General features: G+C 39.9%; 1 protein-coding gene across 4 annotated transcripts; it reads left to right on the top strand.

Annotated features, from left to right (window-relative positions):
- The first annotated feature begins 38 nt into the window (after positions 1–38).
- ZNF226 (zinc finger protein 226) lies at positions 39–16,250 on the top strand. 4 transcript variants are annotated; one of them, XM_012446524.3, is made up of 6 exons: positions 39–2,643; positions 3,241–3,291; positions 8,182–8,237; positions 9,979–10,105; positions 11,115–11,207; positions 13,446–16,250. In XM_012446524.3, exons 3-6 carry the CDS (start codon positions 8,223–8,225, stop codon positions 15,611–15,613), a joined length of 2,403 nt encoding a protein of 800 aa, XP_012301947.2. In that variant the 5' UTR covers positions 39–2,643; positions 3,241–3,291; positions 8,182–8,222; the 3' UTR covers positions 15,614–16,250. The 4 variants fall into 4 exon arrangements, with proteins under 4 accessions (XP_012301947.2, XP_012301944.2, XP_012301946.2 ...); XM_012446521.3 differs by having other exon boundaries at positions 8,177–8,237; XM_012446523.3 differs by having other exon boundaries at positions 39–2,747.
- The last annotated feature ends 1,734 nt before the right edge of the window (positions 16,251–17,984 follow it).

The raw sequence follows: 17,984 nt of genomic DNA, 5'->3' as shown, positions 1-17,984 counted from the left end.
GTCAAGAGATCGAAACCATCCTGGTCAACAAGGTGAAACCCCGTCTCTACTAAAAAATACAAAAATTAGCTGGGCATGGTGGCACAGGCCTGTAGTCCCAGCTACTCGGGAGGCTGAGGCAGGAGAATTGCCTGAACCCAGGAGGTGGAGGTTGCGGTGAGCCGAGATCGCGCCATTGCACTCCAGCCTGGGTAACGAGCAAAACGCCATCTCAAAAAAAAAAAAAAAAAAAAAATTTGTTTTATTTAAGGCAGTGTTTAAGCAATAGCTCAATGTATCCCAGTGGTCCAGTGACCACACAGCTGAGAACCGTTGTTAAGTGGTACAATAAAGAATTCTGTTAAAACTTTGACATTTATGGGATGTCACCTAGGAAACAGGACTTAGAAAATTGGTTTGACCTGGGCTTTAAAAAAGTATACTGATGAAGGTGCCAGAATTTATGTCCATTAGACTGTAAGCTCCATGGGGGCAGAACTTTGGGGCTGAAACAAACTTAACATTGACTAGTGCTTGTAGGTGTGCTCAATACTTATTTTGTTGTTAACTGAATCAAAAGGAGTAAATGTACAATATTTGAAAATTGTACCCAGAGGAAGAAACCTGCAAAATAAAATTATTTGGGGGAAATGAACATTTGTTAAAATGCAGAAAACCACTAGATACTACATTCTACAATATTAATACGGTATTACCCTTTTACAGTTGACACCTGTGCTCTCTCTAGTCTCTCCTCTCAAATTTGGTTCTTATTGTTTGAGAGCCTGTCTAGTTTCCCAGGTTGTATAAAACATAAGTTGAAGTACCTTTATTTTTATTTTTGAGACAGGATTTTGCTCTGTCACCAAGGCTGGAGTGCAGTGGTGCAGTCATGGCTCACTGCTGCCTTGTCCTCCCAGGCTCAATCCATCTTCCTCTCTCGCCCTCTTTTGAGTAGCTGAGACCACAGGCACATGCCTCCACACCCACCTAATTTTTGTATGTTTTGTAGAGACAGGGTTTCACCATGTTGCTCAGGCTAGTGTTGAACTCTTGAGCTCAAGCAATCCACCTGCCTTGGCCTCCCAAAGTGTTGGAATTACAGGTATGAGCCACTGCACCTGGCCAAGTTGAAGTATCTTTTGTGATTTTTCTGACAGTGCAGACCAAAAAAAAAAACCTGACAAGAGATTGCTGAATATTACACAATTGAATTTTTAATCCATAATGTTAAGGCAGGGGTTTACTCTTAACATGTAAAGTGTCAGAAGTAGTTGCCAATGACAAAAATTTTATCACCCCTCCTTAAATGTATTTGATTTCTGACTTTCCACATTTCCATCCAGACTTTGAAATGATTGCCTTCTAAATAACTGTAGCATTCTCTTTTAGAACTTCTGTACCTGAGTATTAATAAGTACTTCTCAGGTAGAGAAGTATTAAGAGAATAAGGAAAAGCATGATAAATGTCAATCCTGCCCAAATAATAAATTTGATAAAATTATCCAATTTCCACAAGTTGTTTTTGGTATTCACTTAATGGGTGTGGGGTAAAAATATGGTATAGCTAGCCGGGCACGGTGGTTCACACCTGTTAATCCCAGCACTTTGGGAGGCCAAGGTGGGTGAATCATGAGTCAGGAGTTCAAGAGTACCCTGGCCAATATGGTGAAACCCTGTCTCTACTAAAAATACAAAAATTAGCAGGGCGTGGTGGCAGGCGCCTGTAATCCCAGTTACTCGGGAGGCTGAGGCAGAGGATTGTTTAAACCTGGGAGGCAGAAGTTGCAGTCAGCTGAGATCAGGCCACTGCACTCCAGCCTGGACAACAAAGCGATACTCCATCTCAGAGTGAGACTCAGTCTCAAAATAAATAAATAAATAAATAAATAATATATATATGACTAATGCTGCTATGAACTTTTTTAGAACAAGTTTTTGTATGGATATGTTTCAGTTATCTTGGGTATTTACTTAGGAGTGGAATTGCTGGCACATAAGCCCAAGATTGGGTACCAGCAGATTCAGTGTCTGGTGAGGTCCCGCTTTCTGAGTCATAGGTGGTCCTGGCTGTGTCCTCACACACTAAAGAGGCAAAGGAGCTCCCTCAGGCCACTTGTAAGAGAGCATTAATCCTCTTCATGAGGGCATTGCCCTCTTGATCTGATCACTTCCCACAGGTTCCACTTCCTAATACCATCACCTTGGGAGTTAGGTTTTCAACATATTAATTTGGCGGGGGCCATAAACACTGAGACCATAATAATACCTAAAGAGACGTGAGGGATTCTGGGAAAGGAAAACCAGGAGCTCAAGGTAGTTTGAACACTTCCACATCAGAAGGCTTGGACATTGCGGAAGTGTAGTCCAGGAGGAGGATACTGTTCTGCTTTTCCCCCAACTCCAGCATTCTGTGATATGTTGTCCGGAGCTCCGTGTAGTCGCACATAGTTCAGCTACAGTAAGGCTGTAAATGTTTCCTCTGCGGAATCCTGAGAAATGTAGGTCCAATCGCTCCAGGTAGTTGCAGGCACTTCCTGCTCGAGGAAGGCAGTGCTGTGGAATTCTGGGAAGTGTAGTCCTAGTGCTCCTGGGAGTCAGAGGCACTTCCGCCCAGGAAGACGACGTAGTAGCCATCTTTTTTCCCTGGCTTTGGTGGTTTAGGTCAGCTCCTCAGGAACCTTTCAAACTTCCCCGAAGTGCGCTTATGGTCAACAGCTAGCTGTATTTTGTTGGGAGAAAAAAAGGAGTAGCAGCTAAGAGCAGAGGTTTGAGGGGCTAGGATGCTCTTTTGCGTTTCCCTCGGCGGAGCTTGTTTGCACTGGGGCCGTACTGGCTTGGGGTGGCTGGGGTGGTGCTTCTTTAGATTTGAAGGTCTCTGGGGCTGTTTGCTCCCGCATTGTTACTCCCCTTCCACTTAATGAGCCAGCCCTACCACTTTATGCAGTATCACATTGAGCTAGTTAATCCCCGTGCCTTTGTTTGCTGTTTTGAAGGAAAATAAAAGTAATAAAATGTTTTGAGAAAAAGCAAGGCAGTACAAAAAGTTTAAAACTGCCCGGTACGTGGATTACCAATACTACATTTTCCCTAGAAACTCCCATTTTGAGGCGAACTTCTGTGAGCCCATGAAGCTAGATTGTCCTTGACCTCTTTTTAGGAAGGAGATAGTTGTTTCTCACTGGTACTGGGGGTTGCCGCTGATACATCGGGGATGGAGACACAATCCTGGTTTTTTCACAGCCTCTTTTTCTTCCCCAGCCCTGACTTCTCAAAAAGCACTGCACAGAGGAGGAGGCAGCAGAACCTCATGTAAGTAAGGCTTGTTAATATTCTTCTTGTTTTATTCACATAAATCAGAGAATGTGTAGGTCGTATATTTGGGCATGCGAAGTGATTATAATTATACAAATGAACACCTTTCCACCGAACAGTGACTCTGAAGTGATACTCTTTCTTCCGAAGAGACTGAGACATACATAACTTGTGGCCGGGCATGGTGGCTCACGCCTGTAATCCAAGCATTTTGGAAGCCAAGGTGGGCGGATCACCTGAGGTCGGGAGTTCAAGACCAGCCTGACCAACATGGTGAAACCCCGTCTTAAAAAAAAAAAGGAAGAACATAACTTGTTTGCTCATAGCCACCCAGCTAGTAGGAGGCAGAGCTAGCGTTGAAACCTAGGCAGTCTAAATGTAGACCTGAGTTTTCTTTGGCATGTTGTCCATGAGCCATAGGAAACTGACTAGTATCATTTGAAGATAGGTTGAGACTTCACTGTGGGAACTTTGCTCAAGGTGTGGGCTATTTTATGAGTTAAAAAAAAAAAATAGTGACTGGGTGCGGTGGCTCACGCCTGTAATCCCAGCACTTTGGGAGGCTGAGATGGGCAGATCCTTGAGGCCAGGAGTTCGAGACCTGCCTGGCCAACATGACGAAATTCCATCTCTACTAAACATACAAAAATTACCCAGGCGTGGTGGTGAACAGCTGTAATTCCAGATACTTGGGAGGCTGAGGCAGTAGAATCGCTTAAACCCGGGAGGTGAGGTTGCAGTTAGCTGAGATCACACCACTGCACTCCAGCCTGGGCAACTGAGCAAGACTGTCTCAAAAGAACAAAAGAATTTTAAAAAACAGTTTTCTTAGTTATTAGTTTTGTTTCAAATAGTATAGAGGTAACACATAATCATGGAAAGTATAGAAATATATTTAAAAAAATATAAATTCCCCATTTACCTTTATACCTTAGGATATAAAAATAACAGCTATTGTTTAGTGCCTTTTTGTCAAATTTTTCTTGTGTATATTTCTGTTTAGTAGGAGCTGTTTTTGGGGGTACCGAGTGCAATGCAACACTAGTCAAACTGTGGTCCACAAAGCAGCAACATTGGCATCTCCCAGGTAGAAATGCTCATTCTTGAGCCCTACTCAAGACCTTCTCATTTAGATTTTTTTGCAGATAGGACCCAGAAATCTGCATTTCAACAAGATCCCAAGGTGATTCTGAGGCATGTTAAAGTTTGAGAAGCTCAGGAAAAGGTCTTATCTGGAAACTCAGGTCTAGAAAACTGACCTTGCCAGATGTCACAGATACTGGCCATACTAGAACGCTACTCAGTCCAATGATTTTTCTTTCTTACTAAATATTGTTAACTGTCAAGTTTCTTTGCAAAAACCATGACATGAGTAGAAGGCCGCTGGCAAGTCTAGAGTCAAAATGGAGGGACTTAAGAGTCCTGAAGATCTGTTTCTCCCAGGCTTTGGCGAGTAGATACCTCGCTGTCTTTTTTATTGGAGGCCTCCTTCCTGAAGTGGGAAGATAAGCTACCTAGTTACTGTTAATTAACGTTAGATATTATTGCCATAGTTGTTATCATCATTATCACATCATTGTTACTATGGGTATTAATGATTTATTTCCTGACTTCTTTAGCTTTTTTTTTTTTTTTGAGATGGAGTTTTGCCCTTATTGTCCAGGCTGGAGTGTAACCTCTGCCTCCCAGGTTCAAGCGATTCTCCTGCCTCCCTCCCGAATAGCTGGGATTACAGGCACCTGCCACCATGCCCGGCTAATTTTTTTGTATTTTTTAGTAGAGATGGGGTTTCACCATGTTGACCGTGCTGGTCTCGAACTCCTGACCTCAGGTGATCCACCCGCCTTGGCCTCTCTAAGTGTTGGGATTACGGGCGTGAGCCACTGGGCCCAGCCAACTTTTTTTTGTAATATAATTTCAAACTTACAGAAAAGTTACAAAAAAAATAGTATAAGGAAATCTCATATGCTCTTAACCCATATTCACCAGTTGTTTATGTTTTGCCTATTTGCTCTGTTAATGACCGTCAGCCAACTATCACCAGGAACATACCTGTAACCAAAGACAATTAAGTTTGTTTTAGCTTGCTATATCCAAGGAGCCCACACATGGCATGGGGTGTCTTGGTAAGAGGCAATTAGGAGGGGCCTGGTTATAGGGTTTTGGTTTATGTTAGCTGAGTTGGGGAGAGTTTTAGGCAAGAGGGTTTGTTCTGGTTTCTATGCTGTCAAGAAGCAGCAGCAATTTGATGACTATTGTAGTAATTTTTATGTGGGAGGTGGGGAAGTAACGTGAGACTGGAGTTGTTGCCGACAACAACGTGGTCATTTTAGATGGAAGAGACAGTTATTTGCCTATTTTTGTCACTGTAGAATGTATATCTCTCTGTGTTACAAGCTGTCTTGTTTTTTTCTTTTACACCTTGATCAGTGAGTAAACCTGTCTCGTTTTTGTTGATATATTGAGAACACCAGGTTCTGGCTGTTGCTGCTGTTGTCACAGCACTTTTTTTTTTTAGTCTTTTTGCTTTCACAACTTTATCATCATACTTATATTTTGTTTTTGTCTTTTTGCTGAAGCATTTGAGAGCAAGCTAGAAATAGTGATAAAAATGAAATTAATTACATTGATAACTTACTGTTACCTAATCTACAGTTTGTATTTAAATTTATTCCATTTTCCCAGTAAAGACTTTGAAAGTAATTTATTCCCCCAGGCGAGGTTCCAGTCTAATTGTATGCATTGCAGTTAGGTTTTTTTTTTTTATTTCGTTAGTCACCTTTAGTCTAGAATGATTAGTCAGACTTTCCTTCTTGCTCTTGATATCTTTTGTAGAGTATTGACAAAATATTTTGTAAAATACTCCTTTTTTTTCTTAATATTTATTCATGATTGAATTCGGGCTATGCATTATCAGCAGAGATGCCATAAAAGTGAGGCATCCCTCTCAGTGCATCATAGGAGGAGTCAAATGTTGGTTTGTGGGTTTGTCTTCACCCCTAGTGGTCTCAACTTTGTTTTTTTGGATAAAATGTCTGCCAGGTTACTTTTTTCCTTTTGAACTTAATACTTTGAGACTATGTAGCCATCTTATTCCTCACCAAACTTGCACCAGTTTCTAGCATCTATTAATGATTTTCTAGTTACCTTTTATTCTACCTCTATTTTATACGTTCTATAGGAGCTTTCTTTTGTCACCCATTTATTTATTACACATATTTATTTATTACACATTCCTTTATTTATAACAATATTGGCTTGGTTTCCTGCCTTTTCCTTTTTCTTTTTTTTTTCTGAGACAGAGTCTCACTCAGTCACCCAGGCTGGGGTGATCTCGGCTCATTGCAACCTCCACCTCCTAGGTTCAAGTAATTCTTGTGCCTCAGTTTCCCAAGTAGCTAGGATTACAGGTGCCTGCCACTATGTCCAGCTAATTTTTGTCTTTTTAGTAGAGACAGAGTTTCATCATGTTGGCCAGGTTGGTCTTCAACTCCTGACTGTAAGTGATCTGCTTGTCTCAGCCTCCCAAAGTGCTAGGATTACAGATGTGAGCCACTGCACCTGGCCAGGTTACTGCCTTTTCAATTTAAGTTACGTATGGGCTGTCAAACTGTCTTTTTAAAATTCCAGTATCTTAGTTTTATTAGTTCAGTGTTGAGTTAGCAAATTATTGGAAAGATGACAAGTTTTTCAGAAGTTCTAAGACACTTTGATATGACATAGCAACAACCTGTGAATTCCAACTATCTTACAATATTCTGTTGGTGGAAATTATATTTTTAAGGATAATTTTAAACTATAGACTATCTTCTACTTACTGCAATTGGAAAGAAATAAGATACCTGACTGTGTTGTAAGAGGTTTTTACCTTCAACAATCCGATGAGGTTGGTACTGTTATTCTTTTTTTTTTTTTTTTTGAGATGGAGGCTCTCACTGTCACCCGGGCTGGAGTGCAATGGCACAATCTCGGCTCACTGCAGCTCCCGCCTCCCAGGTTCAAGTGATTCTCCTGCCTCAGCCTCCAGAGTAGCTGGGATTACAGATGCCTGCCACCACACCTGGCTAATTTTTTGTATTTTTAGTAGAGACGAGGTTTCACTATGTTGGCCAAGCTGGTCTTGAACTCCTGACCTCGTGATCCACCAGCCTGGTACTGTTGTTCTTTACCACTTGGAGATGATAGAAATAAGGCACAGAGATGTTAATAATTTCCTCAAGGTGACACTGCTAGTGAGTACTGTGTCACGATTTTAACCCATGCATATCAATTCCAGAGCCTACTGTACTTATATCTTCTCAATTTATACCGTACTCAGAATTAGAATTACTAGCGTGGAATTACAGGCACATGGGCAGTGAGGCCACTGTGTGTGGTTGGGCAGGTCCTGAACTACCGCTAAAAGGAGTAGATGGGTATCTAGGATCCATGCCATAATCTGCTTAAAAGTCACATACGGGCCGGGCGCGGTGGCTCAAGCCTGTAATCCCAGCACTTTGGGAGGCCGAGGCGGGTGGATCACGAGGTCAAGAGATCGAGACCATCCTGGTCAACATGGTGAAACCCCGTCTCTACTAATACAAAAAATTAGTTGGGCACAGTGGCGCGTGCCTGTAATCCCAGCTACTCAGGAGACTGAGGCAGGAGAATTGCCTGAACCCAGGAAGCGGAGATTGCGGTGAGCCGAGATCGCGCCATTGTGCTCCAGCCTGGGTATCAAGAGCGAAACTCCGTCTCAAAAAAAAAAAAAAAAAAAAAAAAAAAGTCATATACGGCTGCAGCCACCCCAAGGAGTACGCACCTTTTCTAATTCCTAAAGAGGGACCATGTGGATTAGCAACATACTTTCCCAGTTTTCATTTACTTCTCTCTTCTTTCCTAGTTCAGTTTCTTAGGACTCTGTACTTCCCCAGAAGGAAGAATTAAAAATGAATATGTTCAAGGTGAGTAGAGCTTGCCTTTCCCACCTGTTAGAAAATCCCATTTTAGTACTTAGAGATGGGACCAGGTTTTTCTTTTTCAAGGAAGAGTCAAGGAATTTGAGGACCTGTTGAGTGTATTAGGTGCTTATTTTGTCTTATTTAAGTTTAGCTGGTTTTGCTTTTAGTTTTATTTTGTCATTTTTGTTTTACAAATAAAAGTAGAAAAATTAATAAAAATGATGACTGGGCATGGTGGCTCACATCTATAATCCGAGCACTTTGGGAGGCTGAGGTGGGGAGGATCACTTGAGGTCAGGAGTTTGAGACCAGCCTGGCCAACATGGCAAAACCCCATCTTTACTAAAAATACAAAAGTTAACTGGGTGTGGTGGCATTTGCTTGTAATCCCAGCTACTCAGTTGGTTGAGGCAGGAAAATCACTTGAATTTGGAAGGTGGAGGTTGCAGGGAGCCAAGATTGTGCCACTGCACTCCAGCCTGGGCAACAGAGTGAGACTCCATCTCAGAAAAGTTAATAGAAATGAAAAATATCTTTTACATTACTACTTCCCTGCTTACAACTTGGCTGATTTTATATTTCTGTAATCTCTTCATTTTATGTACTTTAATTATATATTTGCATTCATAACATAGACATAATTTTACATTTTTTAAGTTATATATATTTATTTTTGTTATACTTCTATCAAATTTATATATCCAGTTTTTAAACTATTCTCTCTATATAGACAGTTAATGTAGGATTTTTACTGTTTAAGGAACTACGGTGTTAGTTTTCTTACATTTAACTGTTTCTGAAAAAATCAATTTAGAAAAATACTGCCTTTTAGAATCCTTAACATTAGGTATTAGAATTGAAAAGGTATGTTTTGTGTGTGGTACTTCAGATATTTTTTGATAGAATATTCAAATAGAGTACAGTGCATCAAGATTTCACAGCTGCTTCACACAGAAAAAATATTGTTAGACTTTTTCACTACAAGAGCTGGATTCTGTCTTCCTCATGCCTCAGTCATACCCTGTGTATATTTTATTTACTGGTCTTTTTTTCCTTTGAATTTTTTTTTTTAGTCAAAGTAATATGTGACCTTATTTTAAAATGCCTAGTGGTAGTAAAGGATTTGCCAAGCACTTGCATTCTGTCCCTGTATTGATACCTCACAGCAACTATACGAGGAGGTTCTTTGTTTTGTCTTCATTTTCAACATAAATAGAAAAGAGATTGTGAAAAATGAGGAACCTGCTCAAGTTCACATGAAAAACTAAAGATCTGGGATCAGTGTATTATATTCAAGTGAAAGACCAAGACAGGAGGACAGAGAGAAAGAGTCTTTCATTCAGAAACCTGACATGCCCTTTAGGTTTATTTCCACATAAAACACTGCTCACTTGGCTCCCACCTCAGTAGGAAGGCAGGTGCTATCAAACACTGTTGGGACTAAACTGGTAAACATTTCTGAGGAAATTGGCAATGTTTTAGGTTCAGAAGGTAATAGTTCTTGGAAATTTTCTTATAAGAGTACTCATTGAGAGCACCCAGTAAATATACAAAGCTTTCTTTTTCATAGCAGCACTTCTGGTAAGTCAGTGTATGGCATTGGCAAGACAGGAGAAGGGCTGGGAAGTCTACAAACAGCTGGGAATCCAGGACAACTTTCCAACTGTTCTCTTCACCTTGTTAGTGTTACCTGTCTTCCAGTGGACATTGGTTGTAAGATTGAGGTCATGTGTTTTTGTCATAGGAAGCAGTGACCTTCAAGGATGTGGCTGTGGCCTTCACAGAGGAGGAGTTGGGGCTGCTGGGCCCTGCCCAGAGGAAGCTGTACCGAGATGTGATGGTGGAGAACTTTAGGAACCTGCTGTCAGTGGGTGAGGACAGCCTCCCTCTAGAGTATCTTTGTGACCTTGGAGTTTTAAGGCTTTGTAGCTCTTGAAATGGTTCCCTGAGTGTGGGAATCTGACTTTCCTAATTTTTATGGGATGCAGAGACACTGGATGTTACTAGTTTTTCTGAACAGAATATTTTGGGTTTTTTTATTTGCGTTTTATAAAAGAACTATAAATGAACAGAATACTGCTGTGCCTTGTCTGTTCTTTTTCATATTTTACACCTTTCCCATTATTGAATTATAAAGCCAATTTATAATTGATAAATAATAAAATTTTAATGAAATAATACAGGATAGAAAATACTAGAACTCCATAAGAAGAATGGCACACAGTGCAGCAAAAATTCTGGCCAATTGCTTGAGTGATGTGAGAACCAATGGGAGGAGATTTATTTTTTATTTATTTTTTTAGGCTAGTCAAGTGAAGCAGTGGGAGGGGAGGAGATTTAAAGAAAACAGACATTAGTTAAAAGTAGGTTATTCAGGCCAGGCTCGGTGGCTCACACCTGTAATCCCAGCACTTTGGGAGGCCGAGGCAGGTGGATCATGAGTTAGGACTTTGAGACCAGCCTGAATAATGTGATGAAAACCCATCTCTACTAAAAATACCAAAAATTAGCTGGGTGTGGTGGCAGGCGCCTGTAATCCCAGCTACTTGGGAGGCTGCAGGGGGAGAATCGCTTGAACCTGAGAGGTAGAGGTTGCAGTGAGCCAAGATCGTGCCATTGCACTCCAGCCTGGACGACCAAGTGAGACTATGTCTTACAAAGAAAAAAAATTGGTTATTCAAACTTGGTTTTTATAATATGTATCTACACATGTGTGTCTGGGTCGTGAAATAAATGGTGTTTCTTTACTGGGTCATTATTTAAATAAAAGTTTGAAAAACACTGTTTTCACTGTCTTGAATATGCAATTGCAACTCAGATTTTCAGTGTATTTTAACTCTAATGTGTTCATTTTCAACTTGTGATTTGGCATTTTCACAGGGCATCAACCCTTCAAAGGAGATGTATCGCTTATAGAAAGAAAAGAGCAGCTTTGCATAATGAAGACAGCAACTCAAAGACAGAGAAATTTAGGTAAAAACCAAACAGTTGTTGAGTTCTTATGGTTAACTGTCCATCTGCTTTGCTTCCCTCCAGCCTTGTTGCCATCACCTGGCCCAAACTGCCAAATCTCTTTCCTGGATTATTGCAACATCCTTTGTACTGCCTTCTCTGCTCCCACCCCTCTCCTCTTACAGTCTGTTCTCTAAGTGGCAGCCAAAGTGAGTTTTTGTTACTTTATGTCAGACTATGTTGTTCTGCTCAAAATTCTCTGTGGCTTACTTTACTTAGGGTAAAATCCACTTAATATGGCTGACAGAGTCCTACATGGTCTGCTCTTCATTTTCCACTGCCTCTCTGAATATATCTCCTGTACTCACCCTCTTTCTGTGAATTCCAGCCACATTTTCCTCCCTCTTGCTTTTCAGATCTATCAAAGATGTTTCTGCCTCACAACCCTGTATGTGTTCTTTTCTCTGCCTGGAATAATCTTTCATCTATAATCCTCCTGTTCCCTTCTTCAGTTCTTTGCTCAGTTTATCATAAGAAAGGCCTCCTCTGACCACCACCCTATTAAAAACACAGTCTTCCCCTTTACTCTCTGTGCACTGTCTTATATTGTGTGCTGATCATACCCTCATATATATATATATTTTTTTGCACTGATCATCCCCTCATATATGTTTTTGTTCAGTGACTTATCACCTATGTCTCCTTGCTGGAGTGTAATCTCCAGGAGTGAACGAATTTTATCTCTTTGTTGTTGTCTCCTCAGTGCTTAGAATAGTCCTGGTGCATGGCAGACACTATAAATATTAGTTGAATAAATAAATGAGTTAATGGATATGGAAATCTGTCTTCCATGGAAATAATAGGAGGTGAACAAATCAGAATAAATAAGGGATATTGCAAAATATTTTTTGTCTTCCAATGAATTCCTAACCTCATTCTAATTTGTGTGTGTGCATGTGTGTGTGTGTGTTGGCATGTGTTTGCCTGTCTATACAAGTTGACCCATATCTTAGGGAGCCTGTAGTATCATAGTTGTAACCAAACTGAATAATATGCTTTCCTTATGACTTTCTTTGAGCATTTGTAGCAGAGCATGTTCATTTCGGGATGGAATATTTTAAAATAAGGACTTTTATTTCTGTTTCTTAGATATTTACCCATAGAAGGGAATAAAATTAGATTTCCTTATCCATTATATCAGGAAAGAAAAAGTAAAAATAAAAGCTAGCTTATGAGCATTAGCCTTTCCCTTAAAAAGTTTGCCGAGTGGCATCCCATTTGCTTCTTCCAAAGTCCTCATTTATAAAAATAAATGGATCGTACAGTGTTCTCTCTCAAACATTATGTTGTTTAGGCATATGTATGATGTTAGAAGGCATTTTATGTAGTGATACCATTACTGCTTGTGATTATTCTGATACTTTATCTGTTTTTCTAAATAGCACAAGCTATCAAATTTATTTCACAGTTGACTAACAGACCACTTGTGAATTTGGAAAACATTCTTGTTAAAGGCAAATGTATCTACAGAAACTTTCCATACCTTGCTTTCAAAGAGACAGCATTCTTTGCTAGCCTTCCAATTTTGACTCTTAAATAGTGCAAAATCCTTAGGAGGATCCAGTGCATAGTTCTTCATGCTTTTCTTTCGCCCCAAGTGATTATCACTTTTGATTTTTCTCTTCAGCAATAAACTTACTTGGTGTACTCCTACCTCAGATACAGCTTTTCAACTTCACAGCAAAACTGTACTTTTCAGTGATTTTTATATTTCAGATACCTTACTTGTAAAAGCTGTTTTGTTCTATGACCTGGCTCAAACTTAAACTTGGATTTGGAGTTAGAAGAAATGTCAGAAATCAAACAGGGATTCATGTATGCATGCATTCCTTAAGTGACTGTTAATAACTGCCAGTCAGTAACTTCTGGGTTGTGGTTGTAAACTGTGAGCACTACAAAATGTTTTTTCTTATTGATACCACATTATAGTAGGAAAGACATGGAATTAAAAAATATATATTTAGATAGCATGTCAGTAGTTGTGTTTTTAAATGAGTTTCATTAGTGCTTAGCAGTAGGGAACTTGGTGGACCATCTCTTGGTTTCTGTCAGTATGTAAACCAGAAACTTCAAATGTGTTGAAAAAGATAAGCAGAACTATCCTGAGGCTCATTAAAATCTTTTATTGTGTCCTCAGTGTGAAATCTTAAATCTTTAAACAAAAAATTCAGTTTATCTCTGAATTCTTTGCCCTTACAGGAGAGAATAATCAAAGTAAGTTAATGACTGTTCAAGACAGAGAGTCAGAAGAAGAGCTTTCTTGCTGGCAAATCTGGCAACAAATTGCAAGTGACTTAACCAGGTGTCAAGACTTCATGATTAACAATTCTCAGTTTCACAAACAAGGTGATTTCCCTTGCCAGGTAGGGGCAGGACTGTCTATTCAAATTTCTGAAGATGAGAACTATATAGTAAATAAAGCAGATGACCCCAATGATACTGTGAATCCAGAGTTTCCTACTTTGAGAACCCAGGATTCTTGGAGGAAAATGTTCCTGACTGAGTCACAGAGATCGAACAGAGATCGGCAAATTTCCATAAAAAATAAACTATGTCAACATAAAGAGGGTGTTGACCCCATCAATTGGATTTCACGTCATGATGGTCATAGAGTACACGAAAGTAAAAAATCTTATAGACCCAGTGATTACAAAAAAAACAACATGAAGATTTTGACATTTGATCAGAATAGCATGATTCACACAGGACAGAAACCTTACCAGTGTAACGAGTGTAAAAAACCCTTCAGTGATCTCTCCAGCTTTGATCTTCATCAGCAGTTACAATCAGGAGAGAAGTCTCTTACATGTGTTGAGCATGGAAAAGGCTTCTGTTACAGCTCAGTTCTTCCTGTTCATCAGAAAGTACATGTAGGAGAAAAAGTTAAGTGTGATGAGTGTGGTAAGGAATTCAGTCAAGGCTCACATCTACAGATCCATCAGAAAGTCCACCTGATAGAGAAACCATACAAATGTAAGCAATGTGAGAAAGGCTTCAGTCGTAGATCAGCACTTAATGTTCATTGTAAGATCCACACAGGAGAGAAACCTTACAGTTGTGAGGAGTGTGGGAGGGCCTTCAGTCAGGCTTCTCATCTTCAGGACCATCAGAGACTCCACACTGGGGAGAAACCATTCAAATGTGATGCATGTGGTAAGAGCTTCAGTCGGAATTCACATCTTCAATCCCATCAAAGAGTTCATACAGGAGAGAAACCATACAAATGTGAGGAGTGTGGGAAGGGGTTCATTTGTAGCTCAAATCTTTACATTCATCAGAGAGTCCACACAGGAGAAAAACCCTATAAATGTGAGGAATGTGGTAAAGGCTTTAGTCGGCCTTCAAGTCTTCAGGCCCATCAGGGAGTCCACACTGGAGAGAAGTCTTACATATGTACTGTATGTGGGAAAGGCTTTACTCTGAGTTCAAATCTTCAAGCCCATCAGAGAGTCCACACTGGAGAGAAGCCATACAAATGTGAGGAGTGTGGAAAGAGCTTCAGGAGAAACTCCCATTATCAAGTTCATCTAGTGGTCCACACAGGAGAGAAACCCTATAAATGTGAGATGTGTGGGAAGGGCTTCAGTCAAAGTTCCTATCTTCAAATCCATCAAAAGGCCCACAGTGTAGAGAAACCTTTTAAGTGTGAGGAGTGTGGGCAGGGTTTCAATCAGAGCTCACGACTTCAAATTCACCAGCTGATCCATACGGGTGAGAAACCATACAAATGTGAAGAGTGTGGCAAGGGATTCAGTCGTAGAGCAGATCTTAAAATTCATTGTAGGATCCACACAGGAGAGAAACCATATAACTGTGAGGAGTGTGGGAAGGTCTTCAGACAGGCCTCAAATCTTTTGGCCCATCAGAGAGTTCACAGTGGAGAAAAGCCATTCAAATGTGAAGAATGTGGGAAGAGTTTTGGTCGGAGTGCACATCTTCAAGCCCATCAAAAAGTCCACAATGGAGAAAAACCATACAAATGTGGGGAGTGTGGGAAGGGCTTCAAGTGGAGCTTGAATCTTGACATGCATCAGAGGGTGCACACAGGAGAAAAACCATATAAGTGTGGGGAGTGTGGTAAGTACTTCAGTCAAGCCTCAAGTCTTCAGCTTCATCAGAGTGTCCACACAGGAGAGAAACCATACAAATGTGATGTGTGTGGTAAAGTCTTCAGTCGGTCTTCACAATTACAATCTCATCAGAGAGTTCACACTGGGGAGAAACCTTATAAATGTGACATATGTGGTAAGAGCTTCAGTTGGAGATCAAATCTTACAATTCATCACAGAATCCATGTTGGTGATAAATCCTATAAAAATAATAGGGGTGGTAAGAACAGAGAATCCACACAGGAGAAAATTCTATAAAATAATTCTTTTTGAAGACTCGTGTCATTTGAATTCTTCCAATTGTGAAGTCTCAAAAAATTATATTTGAAGTCAGTGTTTCAGCCATAGCTCCTCATGTCCCAGTGGTCCAGAGACAATAAAACAGTCTTTATAATTAGCATAGCAAGGACTTATTTGGTCAAAACCTTGACCTTTATAAAGTGTTACTTAGAAAAGAGTGTGTTAGACTAAGATATTTCTCAGGCCTTTTACAAAAATATCAGTGGACATGCCAAAATTAAGTGTCCACTAGAATGTTTATAAAGGCAGAGACTTGTTCATTACAGAGTCTACATAATCTTAACGTTGCCATGTACTTCACGGGTTCTCAATATTTGTTAAATTAATAAGACTTTTTGAAAGTTATGTTGAGATCACCTCCAGAATATCATAAATTTGTAAACAGGAAACCTGAAGTTAGCCTTAATAAGATTAATTCAGGGAGACAGAATTGAAATGTAGAAAACCGCTCAATACTGAACTCTGTTAATTTGGCATTGTCTTGTGATTAGATCCTGTCCTCTCCTAGCCTCTAAAGTTGGGTCTTAGCTTCCCAGACCTTAACTAGTTTTCTACTGGTTTTATACAATATAGATTCAATTATCTTTTGTAACAATTTTGTTGATTTTGTACTAAGTGGACACTACGTACTACACTTATTTTTTCAGCACTTAAGGGTTTAAGTGTCGGTTGCTAATGACAAACATTTTTTAGTAGATGTTGAATTGATCATTGGTTTTTATATTCACATTTTCATTCAGGCTTCGACATGATTGCCTTCTAAAGGCTTTAGCATTACTTTAAGCAGAACTTAGTTTGAGGCTATTGCAGATTTCTTTTGTCAACTTCTCTCCCCCATATTCTGATAAAAAGGACAAAAAATTTGCTAAAATTGATAAAGTTCATCAAAAATCGATTTTTGGAGCATGGCTGGCTTTCACACTTTTCCCTAATGGTGACAGTGAAAAAATGCTTTTGGAAGAGAAGTTAGTATATATTAGAATATAGAATGTGCATCTCTCTTTTTTTTTTTTCTTCTGGAATTCATAGAATGGGAATTTTTGATTAGGAGATTCAAATAGGAAAGGTGAGTAGCACATCAGTGTTGCTGAATTTTGTAAAAAGAAATAATTTTTACATGCTACAGTAAAAAGGATCCTTGAAAATGATGGGCAAATTTTATGACAAGAGTGTAACAGTTTCAGAACATCACTGTGCTGGGAGCTCCATTGTTAAAAGAAGAAAAGAAAACGTCACAGGCCGGGTGCAGTGGCTCACACCTGTGATGCCAGCACTTTGAAAGGCTGAAGTGGGTGAATCACTTAAGGTCAGGAGTTTGAGACCAGCCTGGCCAACATGGTGAAATCCTGTCTACTAAAAATACAAAAAATAGCCAAGCGTGGTGGTGCGCACCTGTAATCTCAGCTACTAGGGGTTCTGAGGCAAGAGAATCGCTTGAACTGGGGAAGTAGAGGTTGCAGTGAGCCAAGATGACGCCACTGCATTCTAGCCTGGGCGACAGAGTGAGACTCAGTCTTAGAACATCACATACATTAAACTCGTGTGTGTCCTTGTGAGTGTGAACAGTGCATCCAATCATGTTTGGTAGTTTATCCTATGCCACCACAGCAGCAAGGAGAATGCAGGGATTTTTTTTCACATTTAAGTTTTATATTTTAATTTTTTCACTGAGCATCAATTTTATAGTAAAATACTGTTATTTTACAGTAACATAGTAAAATATAATTTGAAAAATTACTAGAACATAGTAATCCCTTACGGTTAAGAAATCTTCTGTCATATAGAATATGAGGCTAAAATTAAAGAATGGAACTCCGGAAATCAGTTATAAAAACTTGTTCAAAGATACGGATGCATTTGGTGAGTGTGAATATATATTTGCAATGAATGCATTTGAAGTTTTTTAGGTACAAATCCATGCAGTCAATATGGTTTTAATGTAATTCCAGTTGTAGGAATGCGCCTCTTAGATCTTGACAGATTTACTCACTGGCTGAATGGATGGATAACCTAGGGCACTGGCTTGTCTTTTCAAGTGCTTGATCTGATTGGGGGAAGTGGCTGGGCCTTTCTAGACACTGTACGCCAGCTGTGGAAAAAATTATTAATAAAAAAATTTACAAAGAGGTCAGGTGCAGTTGCTCGCACCTGTAATCCCTGCACTTTGGGAGGCCGAGGCAGGCGTTATCACCTGAGGTCAGGAGTTCGAGACCAGTCTGGCCAAAATGGTGAAACCCCATCTCTATTTTAAAAAATTACAAAAACTAGCCTGGCAAGGTGATGGGTACCTGTGATCCAATCTACCCAGGAGGCTGAGGTAGAAGAATCA

The sequence above is a fragment of the Aotus nancymaae genome, unplaced genomic scaffold (assembly GCF_030222135.1).
Source record: "Aotus nancymaae isolate 86718 unplaced genomic scaffold, 86718_ANA_hifiasm-v0.15.2.pri h1tg000028l, whole genome shotgun sequence".
NCBI classification, from domain to species: Eukaryota; Metazoa; Chordata; class Mammalia; order Primates; family Aotidae; genus Aotus; species Aotus nancymaae.
Note: the sequence above shows the minus strand (reverse complement) of the source record. Positions and strands in the feature narration are given on the sequence as shown.

What these genes read in the sequence shown, in the direction of transcription:
- ZNF226 (XM_012446524.3), top strand. An exon ending in TAGGAACCTGCTGTCAGTGG is followed by an intron (nt 10,106 to 11,114) that starts GTGAGGACAGCC and finishes GCATTTTCACAG; the next exon opens with GGCATCAACCCTTCAAAGGA. An exon ending in TCAAAGACAGAGAAATTTAG is followed by an intron (nt 11,208 to 13,445) that starts GTAAAAACCAAA and finishes TTGCCCTTACAG; the next exon opens with GAGAGAATAATCAAAGTAAG.